Source organism: Euleptes europaea, chromosome 1 (genome assembly GCF_029931775.1).
Source record: "Euleptes europaea isolate rEulEur1 chromosome 1, rEulEur1.hap1, whole genome shotgun sequence".
NCBI lineage: Eukaryota > Metazoa > Chordata > Lepidosauria > Squamata > Sphaerodactylidae > Euleptes > Euleptes europaea.
The window spans coordinates 77682048-77699740 of NC_079312.1; the positions used below are offsets into that span (position 1 = coordinate 77682048).

The following is a 17693-nucleotide window of genomic DNA, read 5'->3' on the forward strand; positions in this document are numbered from 1 at the left end:
CTCCTGGTGAACTGCTCTCTATCGTCTGGAGATCAGTTGTAATAGCAGATCTCCAGCTACTACCTGGAGGTTGGCAACCCTACACTCTTACAACACAGTCCTTCCTCAGAAGTTTCACTGATTAGGCTTGATACGCTGATTGGTTCTGCTTAGGGTAGGGATTTTTCTCTTGCACGGAAGCCAGTTTGGGGAGAAGGAAGAACAGCCTTAACCCATAATGGAGGATGTGGATTTGGGGAGAGCCTTTCCAGATGTTACACAATGTTCAACCCTACCCCGCCCCCGGAGGTGCATCTTCTGCAGGGATACTACATTCCTCTAACTTGTCTTTTGTCCTTGGGAAAATTCAGTTATTCAAAGCACATCCATTGCTCTTGTGGAATTCGGTTCAGCGTCATTTCATGAAACGCCTCTCTCCCCATATGAGCCCACGCACCAGCTTCTGTTCTCAGAAGAGGACAACAGTGGAGCCAGCATGCATTTGCTCCGTTCAAAGTGTAAGTCTCCTTTTTTCAAACATCAGGGCCATTATCTATTATAGCTGCAATAAGTAGTTCATTGTTCACTGCCTTATTTATTTAGTAACTTTTTAATTCTGCCTTTCTTCCAAGCTCAGGGCAGCATTTTATCTTCACAGCTATGTTGTGAGGTAGGCTAGGCTGAGAGAGAGTGGCTGGCCCAGGGTCACCCAAGGTCATGTGCTGGAGTGGGAAGCTAAATTGGAGTCTCCCAGATCCTAGTTTGACACTGTAACCCCTATACCCCATTGCCTCTTTATTTATGAAGAGATACAAAGAGAAAGAAAAAGTGTTTGCTTTCTTCCCTCCCTCTTCCCCTCAAGACAATGGTTCAGGGATCTCTACTTCCTCATTTTTAATTCTTCAGAGACTTGGCACACCTTCACTGTCACGCTGCAATGCAGGAGTCTTTATCTAACCTTTTTGAGGGTTCAGGACCCTGTCCTCAATGCAACACCCCCAGATAATAAACTTTTAAGTTTTATTTTGTTTTTATTTTATGGGTTAGTCCTTTACAGTCCAGTTATCCACCTTCTCCAGTGCCGGAGCACGTATCTTCCTGTCTTTGTAAAGTTTATTCATTACAACTTGACCCCTGAATGTTTGCTGCAAAGTAAGTCCCACTGAGTTCAATAATCCTTGTGTTTTCAGGATTACAGATTTAAGAGGACAAACCCACCCCCCCGGCAGAATGTCTGCTCCCCATAAATTACTTGTGCACTGGACAATTGTGCTAGTCTCTTCGGGAACTCTTGAGAGGCTAAAAATGTAGCCAGAGCATGCATTGTTTCCCAGTTACCATCCAGGCTGGAAGCAACAGTGAAATTAAGACTCAAGCTAGATCCAATTGCCCGTTTGCCTTTTCCTTTTCCTAATTATGAACCAGGAAGTGATGGGCAGCTCTGACGGTTAAGCCCTGCCCTGCCCTGCATCACTAGCAACCTTACTTGGTAACCTAAGGAGGCAAAGACACAGACTGCTCTGGCTACAGGCACAGCTTTCTTGCATAATGGGATCGGAGTGGCACTTGCACCTCGCCCTACTCCTCACCATTTGGAGTAAAGGTAAGACTCAGCCCCAGTGTCACAGGTGACGATCCTGCCCCCACATTTGTTCATTATAGGATCTCCTGCCCTCAGACTCCTTGGCAGAGTATCGATCCCTGAAGAAGTCTGTCCTAGCAGCTTCTCATGTCACAGGGTCCTTTTCCTCAAGTCACATTTTTAATGAACTATATATGCAATTGGTTTACCTGTCTTCTGTAGCCATGGGCATTTTGCAAAGTCTGAAACTTTGTTATAGAGATATTGCCCTCACAAACAAACATTGCCTCACTTGTTCATTCAGAGCTTTTAGAAATGCAGCGTGTGCTTTGTGAATCGTGAGCAGCTATCGGGAACAGTTACTATGATATTTCTGTTTAAGTGCCACAGTTCCTCAAGCATTCCACTTTGTCACCTTTTAAAATGTGTGTGTTTGTTTCGTTGTTTGAGGATGTACATTCCCACTCAGCCTAGCTTGTGTGGGGGAATAAACATATGGCAAGATTATTTTTTTAAGATGATACATAGCAGCAAGGCTATCACTACAGTAAGCGTACTAATACTAATGCCTATTTCATGGCTTCCGATGGGTTATTGTTGAAATTTGTTGAAATGTTACAGGCTGGCTAAATATGAGGCTCAGTGTGTTTGGACTGATTCTGTAGAAAGCCATGTCAGCCAAGACCCGAATAGTTCTGCTGAGATTGCCAACTGGTCAGGAAAAGAATAACCTGGCCATGCTCTTTTGCTTTTGATTGCGCTGCCAGACAGCCACTATTCCCTTCCACCAGCCCTTTTAAAAAAACGATTTGACTGTGCAATTTAGGTGAAAATACATTTTTGTGTGTGTCTGGGCTCCACCCCTAGCCAAGTCAAAAACAATTAGGCTCTACTCTTGGGCTCCACTTCCTAGGTCTGCTTTGGGTTCCATTTCTTGACTCCAGCCTCACGTCTTGCCCAGTTACAACAACTGTTGATTTTAAGTACTCTCAAAGCCAGGTGTTTGTCCAGGTATTATCTCAGTTGTTCAAATCCCTGACAAGTTTCCTTTCAGTGACAGTAGGATAGACCAGGAGTCCAAAAGTAATCGCTCTGCCTTCTTTCCTGGAGGGACTGGCCTTATTTTAGTTTTTGTGGCTCATTGAATGAGACAGGCAAGGTAACCAAAGATGCTGCAACAGTTCCTTCAAGATGCTACTTCTGCTCAGTCCTTGATGATTCTGGGTCCCATATTAAGAAGGATGAATCTTAGGACTGCCAACTCCCATGTGGGGCCTGGAGAGCTCCTGGAATTACGCCTGATTTCCAGACTACAGAGATCAGCTCCCCTGGATGAAATGTAGGGTTGCCAGATCCCTCTTTGCCACTGGCGGGAGATTTTTGGGGTGGAGCCTGAGGAGGGCGGGGTTTGGAGAGGGGAGGGACTTCAGTGCCATAGAATCCAATTGCCAAAGCGCCCATTTCCTAGAAAGAAAGAATCATAGAGTTGGAAGGGACCACAAGGGTCATCTAGTCCAACCCCCTGCACAATGCAGGAAATTCACAACTACCTCTGCCCCACACCCCCAGTGACCACCCTACTCCATGGCCAAGATGCCCTCCCTCTCATGATTGGCCTAAGGTCATAGATTCAGCATTGCTGACAGATGGCCATCTAGCCTCTGCTTAAAAACCTCCAGGGAAGGAGCACTTACCACCTCCCTAGTCCCGAGGAAGCCTGTTCCACTGAGGAACTGCTGTAATTCCTCCAGGTGAACTGATCTCTATCGGCTGGAGATCAGTTGTAATAGCAGGAGATCTCCAGCTAGTACCTGGAGGTTGGCAGTCCTAATGAAATGGCTGCTTTGGAGGGTGGACTCAATGGTATTATGGTCCACTGAGGTCCCTCCCCAAACCCTACCCTCCCTGGGCTCTACCCCCAGATCTCTAGGAACGTCCCAACTTGGAGCTGGCAACCCTGATGAAGCTCTCATGTCTTCCTTGTCAGAATTAGGATGACCAGACGCAAAGAACAAGAGAATTTCAGTAGCTGTGTAGATGGCGGCCTTTTCAGAAAGTGCAGCTTTTCCTCACACCCAAATAACAAGCTGCTGGTGCCAAAATTCCTTCTTCTGCACAAATATTAATGATCTTGTCTGTGTCTGATCACTCTAGTCAGGGCGCTTGTTTGCTGAGATATTAGAAGAGCAAAGGCAAGGGTGGGAGAGGATGAGAAACAGAGCTAACTCCATAATAGAAAATTCTGCACCAACTGCTGTTTCTGGATATGCAACACTCAAGCTATACTAATAGTAGGTGACTATAACAGCCTTGTGTTTTTTTCTCTCTCCTCCAGGTGCAGTCATCATAGCTGTAGGTAAGGATGGAGACCTGTCTCTTTCAGCCTCCTTCAGACTGTCATCAGGGGTGGGGAAAAGAAGATCCCCTCACGCAGGGCAGGAATGGTCGTTGATGCAGAACAGCTGTGAAAACAAAGCTGACTGTTCTTAATGTGGGCAAACATGGTTTGTAGCCAAACATGTGTGTGAGAGACCATGCGCCTCCAGATGGGCATACAGACACCTTTGTGATGATGCACTGTGAAGGGGCTAGCTCAGGGCCAAAGCTTTGCTCTTAGATTGCGTTCCTTGGTACCCACCTCCTGCAAAAGAAGTTCAATTGTTCTTTAGGTGTAAATCAGGTCTTGCCAAACCTTGAAGATTTGAGGGCTGTCCCAACCCCAGGTGCAGGACAGGTGGCTGTCTAGGGCACTGGAGTTCAAAAGGCTCAAAGCTACCCTTTTGAGAGTGGAATATACATTACCATAATTGCTGAGACAACAGAGATGGGGCAAGGGAATGAGTGTCCGTGTTATATGTTTTCCCAGTTGCAGAGAAAGGGAATGCAATTGGGAAGGGCCTGGAGGGGGGACATCATTGTCCCCATAGAGCATATAGCACCCCCACCCCCCAAAAAAAGTTACACAGTGGCACTATTGGTGAGTTTCCAGATGTGTGTTTCATTCAGAGATGAGAGGCAAAATTTTTGACCTTTTAATGAAACCAGAACCTGGAGCCAACACAGGGTTGCCAACCTCCAGGTACTAGCTGGACATCTCCTGCTATTACAACTCATCTCCAGCCGATAGAGATCAATTCACCTGGAGAAAATGGCCGCTTTGGCCATTGGACTCTATGGCATTGAAGTCCCTCCCCTCTCCAAGCCCCGCCCTCCTCAGGCTCCACCTCAAAATCCTCCCGCCGATGGCGAAGAGGGACCTGGCAACCCTAAGCCAACAACTCCAGAACCTTGCTCTGTATACTGTCTGAGCTTCTGGTCCAATCTCCTCTGCACCACAGCACCCACCCCAAGATGGCCGGTGAACAAAGCACACCCTGCCTGCAGGGACCCAATGAGAGCTGCAGGGAACAGCTGATAGAAACGTCTAATAAGTTCTAGCCTGAAGATGTAGTTGCTTCTTCAAGGCTGGACCCCTCCGTCTGAGCGATTTATCTGGGGTATGAAGGCTGTGCTAACTCAGGGAGGGGGAGGGGCTCCTGCCAATTGTAATCTTGCATCTTTCCTCTGCCCTGGGCTGCCTTTCAGATTCTGAACCCCACGTGATCATGCTTCTGCTGAGCCTCAGGTTTGCCTGCACGGGTCTCTTGACCTTTGACTTGATCCTGATGTTGCTTTGCTGCTTGTAACTAACTCTTTCCTGTTTCTGCCCCCAACTCAAATTAAGGCTTTTTTGTCCCGCCTGCCCTTCTATATGCTTCTGTGTCTTGATACCATGTCTCAGAAATGGATTTCCCTCACAACCATATGGCTACCATCCAAAGCATCTGGCAAATACAAAACTCCTATGAAACTAAACATATTAAAATGCATTGTGTTAAGGTCATGGCAACCATTTCGAGTGAATTTACCTACAGTGCATGTGGCATGCTAAAATAAAAGGGGGAAGAAAGGGGAGAGTCCACAATGTCACAAAAGATGCGATACTTTCCAGGGGAGTGCGGTCAGGATGCGCTTCCCAGGGGAGTGTGGTCAGAAGAAGGAATACAACAGGGTGCAGACAAAAGCTTTAAATTCTTGTTCAAACCTATAAGATCAACCACGCGGATAATATGTTGTAAATTGTTAATGCAGAAACAACCGTGCTTTCTCCAAGGTAGCTGAACATTTTGATTAGGAATATGCTGTAAATAATCTGATGTAACCTGAACCATGCCCTTTCTTTTAATACCATACGTGCTCCAAATTTGAACAGATTTCTCCCCCAGCATTCTGATTGGAGCTGGAAATATTTTGATTGTCTGACAGGTATTCTGGTATCTTTACAACTAGTTTCCGTTTCCTGGGCAATGAGTGGCAGAAGGGGAAATGAAAGGAGAGCATGACTCAGCAGATGTGTGCATGACAAAGACACTGGCATTTCTGTGCATGGCATTTTTAACTTCCACCAATTGTTGTACTATCTCAGGCTTAAAAGGCATTATCTGATACTGTGTAAGAAGTGTGGCTCCTGTTTATATGAGTTATTTCATTTTCTGGGGCTGCACTCCCTGGTAAACAACCAGGGGCAAAGGTCTGTTTATCTCTACTGACAGACAGGCAGTGCTACATGACTGGAGAGGGACAGAGGCAGAGGATTCTGGAGAGGTCTCTGGAGAGGTGGCATATAAATTCCCTGATTAAACAGTCCCCCACTTCAGGCTTGTGGGACAGATGCAGGAGACCAGCACACTAAACCCTCTTCCCCTGCAACAGGAGAGAGGCAAGCATGTCATTTGCAGCAGAAGGCAGTGTGTGTGTGGGAAACAGAGTCAAGCAACATTAACCCTCCCCCATAATAGATGCATCAACCACCTGCTGGGGAGAGAAGCCAAGATGTTGCTTGGACCCTGTCTTCCTGGCAGGCAAATGAGGCCACGTAGGATGTGTGTGTGTGAGAGAGAGGGGGGGGTTGAGGTTGAAATTTGGCAGGGGGAATCCCTTGTCTGACGGTTTTAATCCCTGAAAATTTAATCTTACTGGGTGGGAAACAGTTACACCCTAATAATGGGCGTATTTTCCATTGCAACGGAAAATGAAACAAAAGAACGCAACGAACATGAAACGAAAATGAACATATGTGTAAAAATAAAAATGAAACTAAATGAAATTGAAAAAAAAAAACCTTTTCCCATCCTTATTTTTCTCACCCTTTTAAAAAACCTTCCATTATGGGCTTAGAGCCAAATGAGACGTTGCCTGTGATACAAGTCAGGACACGGGCGCCCAACCCAACTCGCTGTCATATGGAGGAAGAACTGGGGAACTTAACTTCAAAGTGCTTCCTTGCTGTGTTGGACTCCAGAGTGCTGTGGAGTGGGGGGTGGGGGGGTGGGGGGTGCTCTGCAATGCTCTGCAGCTAAATGGAGCAATGGAGTGTTTTCAAGGTAAATTCCCCACGTGTAACAGTGAGTCAGGTGGGAACCCGTATCCTGACTTGTGTCACCCGAGGCTATTTTGGCTCTTAGACTGGCTTCTCTAAATATGCTATTCCGTTCTTGAACAAGGTGGATCAGTGGGTGGTGGCTGAAGTGGATTGTTTGGATCCTTTCCAGTCTGGCTTTAGGCCTGGTTATGGGACTGAACAGCCTAGGTTGCCTTGGTGGATGACCTATGCTGGAAGATGGACAGAGGGAATGCATCGACTCTGTCGATTCTCCAGGACTTCTTGGTGCCTTTTGATACCATCAAGCATGGTAGCTCTTCTGGACTGCTTTCTGGACTGGGATTGGGAGGCACTGTTTTGTGGTGGTTCTGGTTCTATCCCTATGGTAGGTTTCAGAAGGTGGTCCTGGGGGACTGCTGCTCATCTCCTTGGCCTTTGGCCTGTGGGGTCCTGCAAGGCTCCATTTTACCCTCTATGCTCTTTAACATCAACATGAAACTACTGGGTGAAGTCATCCAGAGATTTGGGATGGGTTGTCACCGATATGTGGATGTCACTCAGCTCTATCTCGTAGTTCCAGCTGATGCCAGGGAGGCTGTAGAAGCCATCAGATGATGCCTGGAGGCAGATTTGGAGAGGATGTGGGCTAAAAAAAACAAGCTTAATCCTGACAAGATAGAAGTGTTACTGGTGAGCAGATTTAAGGTGTCACCTATTCTGGATGGGGTCCATAGTCTGTGTAGGGTTGCCTGGCCCCTCTTCACCACTGGCAGGAGGGTTTTTGGGGCAGGACCTGAGAAGGGCGGGGTTTGGGGAGGGGAGGGACTTCAATGCCATAGAGTCCAATTGCCAAAGCGGCCATTTTCTCCAGGGGAACTGATCTCTATCGGCTGGAGATCAGTTGTAATAGCAGGAGATTTCCAGCTCGTACCTGGAAGTTGGCAACCCTATCTGAGGGTGCTCTTGGACCCAGACCTACTGCTGGATAAGCAGGTGGCTGCTGTGGCCAGGAGTGCCTTTTACCAGCTTTGACAGGTTAGCCAGCTTTGGCATTTCCTGGGCAGAAAAGATCTGGCCACTGTGGTGCATGCCCTGGTTACAGCTAGATTAGATTACTGCAATGTACTCTACGTAGGGCTGCCCTTGAGAAGTGTTTGGAAACTTCAACTGGTGCAGAATGCTGCTGCCAGGTGTTGACTGGAGTGGGCCATAGGGACCATACCACTCCAGTCTTGGCCCATCTGCACAGACCCCCAATCTGTTTGTGTACAGAAATCAAGGTGCTGGTGTTGACCTTTAAATCCCTATATGGTTTGGGACCAACATACCTGAAGGACCATTTGCTCCCTTACAAGCCCATCTGCAGTCATCTTCCAAGGCCGCTGCTTTTGGTGCCCCTAACCATGAGATTTTATTGGATTGACTCAATAAAGGAAGCCACAGCCTTCAATTTGCAAGATCTGAGCAAGGCTGTCAAAGACAGGACATTTTGGAGGACTTTCATTCATAGGGTCGCCATGAGTCGGAAGCGACTTGACAGCACTTAACACACACACACACAACCATGAGATTAGGCAGGTGGCAACCCAGGAGAGGGCCTTCTCAGTCATGGCACCAAAACCTTTGCTGGTTTTAATGGTTTTTAATATGTGATTTGTTGGGTATGTTTTTAAAATTTGTTAGCCTCCTTAGTAGCCCTTATGAGGCCAGAAAGGAGGGATATAAATTTTATAAAAATAAATAAATAAACCCCCTGACAGATTTTCACCTCTTGAAAAGACAACTGTGACCAGGCCTGCCCAGATGATCCTGAGGAATAGTAGCAAGGCTCATATGAGAAGTGTTATTTTAAGGTCAGATGACTCTAGCAACTTGTTTAGTTGTTGTAGTTTTCTGAGCCAAAATCCCAGGTCACTCCTAGAATGTGTCATGTTTTGCTTCCTAAAGACTTCCCTGAATTTCTTTTTCTTAAAGACAGAAATAATAAGGCAACATGCAGGGTAAGGTGGCATGTTGTTTAGCTATAATTTGTGTTAGATTCTGACAGGGCTTGCCATTATGGAGACAGTGTAATCAACTTAAATGGATTTAGAAAGCTCTAACTGTTTAGGATTGCCCTGGAAGGGTTTCACTTTGGTTTGTTTCATGGGACTAATTCTCTCCAATGATTTCTCTCTGCTGCAGAGTTCATTGACCTCCCACGTACTGTCAAGGTGGATGAAAATGTAACTTCAGGAGTTGTGGCCAGCTTCACTGTCAATTGCACTACACCCTCAAGCAATGGACTCAATGTAACTCTGGATAACATCCTTCCCCCTACCACGTTTTTCAATTCACCGAACGCCTTAGGCAATGGCACTTTCCAGGTACTAGACTAGGGGGTTGTAACATCTCAACATCTTCAGGAGTGAGATACTTTTTCAAGCATGACCCATGAGACAATAAGGATGGTTCCTATCTCTCTCTGTGTGTAAAGTGCCGTCAAGTCGCAGCCGACTTATGGCGACCCCTTATGGGGTTTCATGGCAAGAGACTAACAGAGGTGGTTTGCCAGTGCCTTCCTCTGTATGGCAACCCTGGACTTCCTTGGGGGTCTCCCATCTAAATACTAACCAGGGCTGACCCTGCATAGCTTCTGAGATCTGACGAGATCAGGCTAGCCTGGGCCATCCAGGTCAGGGCGGTTCCTATCTATGACATCCTATTTAGACATTTTAGGGATTTTTTTTTTTTTTTTAAATCTGGGACTACTGGATAGAAAATGCTGCTCTCCTACTTGACTGCAAGATAGGTTTTTTCATCCAAAAAAGATGAAAGTCACTGACAGATGCCATAGTACTTAACAAATGTATATCAGTTAAAATGTATCCAGAAGAATGGAAGAAGTGAAATGTACATTTTTGGTGTGGTGTCATGGAGCATAGATTTTATTAAACAAATCAGACCTTGTTTTGCAAGTCGTTCAGCATTTAGCTTGTAAAGGAAATGCAGGACACAGTGAAACTACAACTGTAAAACTATTGAAACTACTAGAAAACCTTGAGAATGGTAGTTCTGTGAAAGAACTAGGGAATTTGTAGCACCTCTATAAAGAGACAATTCCCAGATTTCTTTTAGGAAAGCCATGACAACATAGGTGTGGTCTAGTTAAATTAGGCCACTTTAGGTTACATTTTCAAAATTCAGGTGCAGGAATTTTGACTGTTTTCATTCACGACAGTAAAAAGTGCATTTGGGTCTCTCTCTCTCCTGCTAAACTATGTGTGAATGTGGGGCCTGTTATGGGAGAGCCTTTTACAAATTGAAGATGTGTCCTAGCCAACAACAACAAAGAACAAAGGACTGACATATTTATTATGGCATAATAATTTGTGGGCCAGAGTCCATTTCCACTAATGCTTGAAACATTATCCACAGTTGCCAGGTATAAAGCTAAAGCTGCCAACCTTCAGGTAGTTTTGGAGATCTCCTGCTATTTCAAATGATCTCCAGGCAACAGAGATCAGTTCACTTGGGTAAAATAGCTGCTTTGGAAGGTGGACTCTATGGCATTATACCCCATTGAAGTCCCTCCCCTCTAGGGTTGCCAATCTCCAAGTGGTGTCTGGAGATCTCCCACTATTACAACAGATCTCCAGGTGACAGAGATCAGTTCACCTGGAGAAAATGGCTGCTTTGGAAGGGGGAATCTAACCATTATAATGCACTGAAGTCCCTCCCCTCCCCAAACACCGCCTTCCTCAGGCTCCACCCCCAAAATCTCCAAGTATTTCCCAACCCAGAGCTGGCAACCCTATATACCTGAAGATATAAATAGATGGACACATTGCTAACGATGCAAGAAGGGTGAGGGAAAGAAGAGAGGCTCTTGGATACAGAAGCGCTGTTCTTCACCCATGGCGTGAACCCTGTTTCACAGATGATACCATAGGCAAGTCAAACACTAGATCATTAAGTTACTCGGTCTTACCTCACTCCTTGTGCATCGGGGGAATTAATTATGCACCACTTTTTAAAATGGCAAATTTATCTGTATCCTTCACCTTACAAAAATATCTACAAATAGGTGTGGGAAAGTGTGCTGGTTATATTACTACTAGCGTTCCCCTGATTCAAACTGAACCATAAGACTTGTTATCCCCTGCTCCCCACCCCCACCTTGCCCTAGCACAGGAAAATGTATATTCATTTGGAGGTCAGTGCTGTCAAACTACCCCCACCAGTCTTAAAATGTTATATCTGTCTTCCTTTTGTAGTGAATGAAACCTAACAAGTGATTGAGTTATTTAGATTGGCTGCTTGTATAATGCAGGACAGAATACTTCAGTTATGGGTACTGAGTCCAGATATTTTGGGTTGTAGTATAACTTTTGGATATACTTCAAAGTACCCCAACCTTGGAGGATGGTGTGATAGTTCCTTACCCATAGTTTCTTAGGAGAGCCAGCGTGGTGTAGTGGTTAAGACCAGTGGTTAGGAGCAGTGGACTGTAATCTGGAGAACCAGGTTTGATTCCCCACATGAGCGCGGACTCTAATCTGGTGAACCAGGTTGGTTTCCCCACTCCTACACCTGAAGCCAGCTGGGTGACCTTGGGCTAGTCACAGTTCTCTCTGAACTCTCTCAGCCTCACCTACCTCACAGGTATCTGTTGTGGTGAGGGGAAGGGAAGGTGATTGTAAGCTGGTTTGATTCTCCCTTAAGTGGTAGAGAAAGTCAGCATATAAAAACCAACTTGTCTTCTTCTTCTCTGTAGATGTTTTCTGGTCTAGCAGCCTTGTATATTCACTTCTAACCACTGAACCTCATTTTCCCTTTGTCTAATACATTTAACTGCCACTTTTCATTTGGAATGTGCTTCCCATGTGCATACCCAAAAATTTCAGAGAATTAATTTTTAGCCTGAAAAGAGGAGATGGACAGCAGTAGGGGACTGTTGTTCCCAGCCATGTATATTGTAGAACTGCTCCCCAGATGTTATTGCCTGATGCTAGAGAGTCTAGGCACACAAAACCAGTCCAACAGTGCCATGTACTTCAGTAATGTTGCCAACTGGCCATGAGAGAAAAATGCCCTGTCCCTTTAACAGAGACTTAATGGGATGCTATTTACCAGGTGATGTTATTTACCGCCATGCCACGAAAACTTCAATTGCTCATTTCCCCACATTAACCCTCTGTCAAAGGGACAGGGCATTTTTTCTTCAGGCCTGTTGGCAACCCTAATTCCATTGTGTCTTTGGGGTGGGTATTCTCAGGTATGATCTGAAGCAGGGTAATATAAAGGGGGGAGGGAAGGGTTCCTGGTCTACAGTGTGTGATCGTTGTTAATCATGTGGTTCTTTTGATTGCTAGGTAACCCTTGGGCCAGGCACTACCCTGAATGCCAGAGAGGTGAATCAGTATATCTTGACATTCACAGCAGTGTGCCCGGGAAATGGCTCCGTTACTAGTTGGGTTTTCATTCAAGTAAAAAAAGTAGACGAATTACAGTGTGACAACACATTTCTTAACACAGGTAAGACTGGCTTGGTTGCCTAAATCTAGTGAAGGCCCCAGCATGTTCATCTTGAGACAGCAGTACCTTGGTGACAGGAGTGTTAATGCAGGGTGCTGATACTGCAGAAAACAATAACCTAACTGCTAGGCTCCACCATGCAGTGACTGAGAGGAAAGGAGTTCTCCACCAATATGGACCAGACCCTGGAAGTCACGGGATGTTGGTTTTGTGGAAAGGAGGTACAGTCCCAACTAGCATGGGATAGGGAATTGCCACAACAAATCCAGAGGTGTGGCCATGTTAGTTTGTTGCAGCAAAACCAAACAGGAATCCAGTGGCACCTTAAAGATAATGAAAAATTATGCTGGGATAAATTTTGGTTCGTCTTTAAGGTGCTGCAGGTTAGAATTGTCATCAGGCTCGCAATGATGGACAGAAGAAGGTCTGGGGCTGTTTGGGCCAGTGGGAATCTGAGCCTGTGGAAGGTGCTGGAGCAGTTAAAGAGGCACACTGTAATTAGAAGAGGAATCCCAACACTTTCTTCTTTCCTATAGCTGCAAGACCATTAGTAGTTCCTGAGAATGTTGCTCCCGAAGCTGTCATCTACACAGTCACACTGAAGAAGCGAGGCAGAGGCAATTTGACAGTGAGCATCATGGAAGGAGGGCAAGAGCTGAAACGTGGTTGTGGAAAGGATTTATTAGCAGCAGGGAGGGATTATTCTCCGGGGGTGGGGGGATGTTCTGGGAAATCAAATTTACTGATTCTATTCATGGATATAAGGCAGAGGCTTGAGAATTTGGAAGATTTTCTAGTGATGTCCCAAGTAGGGGCAGGGAATAGTGAGTCTGGGGGCAGATGATAAGGGAATGTGACTCTTCTTTCAGTAAAGTCTCCAACTGACTGTTTCTGTTCTCTCATACAGTTTGCCTTTGAAAATGCGTCTGTGCCTTTCACCATAAATTCAGTAGGAGAAGTGTGTGCACCTGCCACAGGTTTCACTCGTACACAAGCTGATAAGGTGTGTGCCTCTATTTATTTTATGGATGAAGCCTCCAGGTGGGGCCTAGGGATTTCCTGGAATTACAACTGATCTCCAAGTGATATAGATCAATTCTCCCTGAAGAAAATGCCTGATCTGGAGGGTGAGCTCCATGGCATTTTACCCTACTGAGCTCCCTCTCCAGGTTTCGTCCCCAAAATCTCCAGGAATTTCCCAACCTGGAGTTGGCAAGCCTAGAACCATCCCAGCTAACAGTAAGCCAGAGAAGACCGAATAACTATTCAGGTCTATTCCAGAATCACATGTAATCCAGCTGTCCTATAATGAATACACAAAGTATTCATGTAATAAAGCATTCAGATGATTAGTAATAAAGGACCAAATGTATGTCATTTTAACAGTCATCTGCTGTGGCCTCTAACATCCTATTCTTTCATAGATATTTATATGTGCAAAATCAATACAAAGAAAATAGAAATAAAATATAAACACATAATATCTTATTTAACTGTGGAGCTCTGCCCTTTCATTCATTCTTTACAGGCCTTTTTATAAACCTAAAAATATGAAAAGAAAAATAAATGCTATTTAAAGACCACAGATCATTCAATTGAAACTGGTTTGGTCCTTTATGAGTTTTCATGTGAATGCTTTATTATTTATGAGCATTTTGTGTATCTGTTAAAGGACAGTTCTTTTATCTCATGGGTTTCCAACATGGTGCCTGTGGCACCCATGGCACCCGCCAATTGTTTTTAGGAAGTAGGCGGGACCAGGTAGGGCTTTTACTCATCAAGGATTCTAATTGATTATTGGAGATTTGACTGGCAGTGTAGATTTTTAAAAATGTTGCTTTGGCTGCAGCTGCCCCCTCAGCACCCTACTGTATTATTGAAGTTAAGCTGTGGCAATCATTTTGTGGCCGGCTCTGCCTCCTGCGGCAGCCATTTTATGGCAGCCATTGTGTTCCTTCATCCAGCATGCCATGTCACAATTCCAAATGTGCCGCGGGCTCAAAAAGGTTGGGGGCTCTTGTTTAATCTAGAACACACATGATTCTGGAATTGACTTGATATGTTAGTCTTGACATCCCATGACAATCTATTCGTTCCATTCTGAACTCTGTCTTACATCAGAATTGTTCATAAGGAGGACAGCTTGCCTGTATGAAGCTGTTATTGTGCTCATTACTCGTACCACCCTCAGTCATAAAGCCACAACTCTGTTTCCAGGCAACTGACCCTGTTAACTGTTGCTGCTGAGGTGACAACGCACAGGAAACTAGGACCCCTTCCAGCCACATTCCTCATGTTCTGCATATCAGGGAACTCTACCTTCCCAATCCCGGAGTTTCTATAAAGCTTCATTCGTCCTGACTAGTAGTACAGAGCTACACCCTTCTAAGTCCATTGAAGTCAAGGATTGCTCTGTTGTATGCATTCCTGGTCTAGCAGAATGTTGAAAACCTGCATCAGACTAGGCCTGAATCCCTTCTTCTGGTAGATTCATCATGTGCTGTTTCCCTGCAGTTATTCCAAATAAATATTGTGGTCCGTGACAGTGATGGGAGAAGCTGCTGCAGTTTTCTGGTGGTCCAAGTGCAGCCTGTTTACCACAACACAGTCAATTTCACGTGAGTTGGGTGAGCTGTAATTGGGAGACGGTGAAGAGGGACACAAAGGCTTAAGCTGCAGATTCCTTATCCTGTAGATCTCAAGGTTGGATAGTTGCAGGTGTTGGAGCAGGTTTATTCTCAGACACTTTGCCACCCCAGTTGACTGCAGGACACAATGAGAAAGTGTACCCCAAAGTCCCTTGCAATGGCACACAGCAAAGAATGGTGGGATATATAAATCTTGAATCTCACATAGCCATATGTGGTCTGAGAACTGCACCCCAGCACCCTTTGTGGTGTTGTAAGGTATGTATCCTTCAACACGAATGGTACTTCATTGGCATCCCTAACAATATTGCCACCAAGGAAACAGTTCACCTTTTGTGAACATGCAGGGCTCAAGCCAGGGCGATAAGCATGGGCTGTCTTAACCAATGGGCAACAGGAGCAACTGCCATGTCCCCCACCAAAGGAGGGAAAAGAAGAATTCTGCTGGCTTTTGAACCTGACCCATCTGGGGCTCAGGCAGCTGGCTTCTAGCAGCAGCAGTGGCTCCCGCCCACCTTGCACCAATTGAGGGACACCCTTGCTTGGTCCAAGTGAGGGGTGGAGGTGGTGTGGTGGCAGTGATTCTGGGAGTCCATCTTGAACTTTTGTCTAAGGCTCCAGAATTGCTAAGGACACCCCTGGCAATGGGCTGGTAATAGGACAGCCAACCTTCAGGTGGAGACTGGAGATCTCCGAGGTGACAGAGACCAGAGCACCTGGGGGAAATGGCCACTTTGAAAGGTGGACTCTATGGCATTATAACCAATTGAAGTCCCACTGCTCCTCAAACTCCGTCCTCCTCAGGCTCCACCCCCAAAACTCCAGGTGTTTCATAACCTGGAGCTGGCAACCCTAGCTTGTAATCAACACTTCCACAGGCCACAGCACATGTGGGCCTATCTGCTCCCTCTTGTACTATAATCAGGTGTAAACAAGATCTCCACAGGAAAGAAAATACCAAGACCACGGTCACACAGCCCGGATAACCTACAAGAACCGATGAACTCTGACCGTGAAAGCCTTCGAGAATAAGATCTCCACAATTCAGTTCTCTGACAATCGTTTGAACAGCCAAGACAACAACTAGTAGCAGGCCTTTGGTATCCCTAAGTTACTTCTTCAGACAGGCTGTTTTCTAAGGGTGCATGTGGTTCAACAGATCTGGGCATTGGAGCTGATATTCAGGCAATTTTGTTGCGATAGGGGCCCTGTGAAGCCTCATGGCAGATTTACTGCTTGTTCTGCCCCCATAAGCCTGGGCAACACAGAATAATAAGAAGTGCGGTGTATGGCCCTTTCTGTAAAACAGCCACCCATCATTATAATGGGGTTAAGACCATTCTACCAGTTCCATATACACTGAAGAACATAATGGGCTATGGGAGGCTTGGAGGGGTCTCTAGAAGCATTTTTAGCCCTTTTTTCAGGTCACACACATTGCTAGGATTGCACTGATCAGCCAAGACTCCTTATATGCAGCTTAACCAATCATAATTTTATGAGGAAATACCACGAGATCCTACTAGGTCTGTTTTGAATATTGTAAAAACAGTTGTATTCGAGGCATTATCACTGGACTATATTACTAAGAGGGAGGCAGATTTTTTGTATAACAAATACCCTAAAATGCCAATTTTCTATGTGCTGCCCAAAATTCATAAAGCCATAAATCCTCCACCTGGAAGACCCATAATCTCCGGAATTAATGGGATATTGGACCCCATTTCAAAATTTCTTGAATACCACTTACATAAATATGCAACAGAAACATCTTCTTTCATACTTGACACTGGCCACTTCATTCAGCAAATAGAAGGTAAAATAGTTTCTACAGATGCAGTTCTAGCCACATTTGATGTTGTCCCACTATACACAAATGTGCCCCTTAATAAGGTTAGGACAAACTAAATAGTCGTGCAGTCAAAAGTCCACCCACGCATTTTCTGATGGATCTTTTGGATCTCCTCTTTGAAAATAATTATTTTAGATTCAAACAAAACCTATACAGGCAAGTTAAAGGGGTCGCCATGGGCTCTGCTGTGGCACCATCTGTGGCCAATATTTATATGATTGATTTTGAGTTATTACATATCTTTTCAAATGATATTTTCAAACAACATGTATTGTATTATGGAAGGTTTGTGGATGATTTGGTAATGATAATTGATAAGCAAAGCAATTTTGATTTACTCTCCAGGATGATTTTGATTTACTCTCCAGGATGATTTTGATTTACTCTCCAGGATGTTAAATACTGTAAACCCTCACATACGATTTGATTGTAAAATGCATACTCACAGCATTAACTTTTTGGATGTCAATATAAACAAAAGTAATGAGGGGAAAATATGGATTTCACCTTACAAAAACAACAGATAAGATGGCATTATTGCACTTTAATTCCAATCACCCTGGCCACCTGATGCATAATTTACCTTTTGGCCAAATGCTAAGCCTCAAAAGGAACTCCACTAAATGTGATGATTTTGAACGCTCAGCTTTACAATTAAAGTCAACACTTGTAAAAAGAGGCTATCCTATACAA

The 17693-nt window shown here is 45.0% G+C and overlaps 1 protein-coding gene across 1 annotated transcript in view; it reads left to right on the forward strand.

The window, feature by feature from the left end:
• Positions 1 to 1527: 1527 nt before the first annotated feature.
• The window catches only part of CDHR4 (cadherin related family member 4), a 32067-nt gene continuing 15901 nt past the window's right edge, over positions 1528 to 17693 (forward strand). Inside the window, exons 1-7 of the mRNA XM_056866993.1 lie at positions 1528 to 1582; positions 3897 to 3917; positions 9168 to 9349; positions 12338 to 12500; positions 13037 to 13128; positions 13408 to 13503; positions 15015 to 15118. Of these exons, the coding sequence (XP_056722971.1) occupies positions 1528 to 1582; positions 3897 to 3917; positions 9168 to 9349; positions 12338 to 12500; positions 13037 to 13128; positions 13408 to 13503; positions 15015 to 15118 (713 nt within the window). The remainder of the gene's footprint in view (positions 1583 to 3896; positions 3918 to 9167; positions 9350 to 12337; positions 12501 to 13036; positions 13129 to 13407; positions 13504 to 15014; positions 15119 to 17693) is intronic.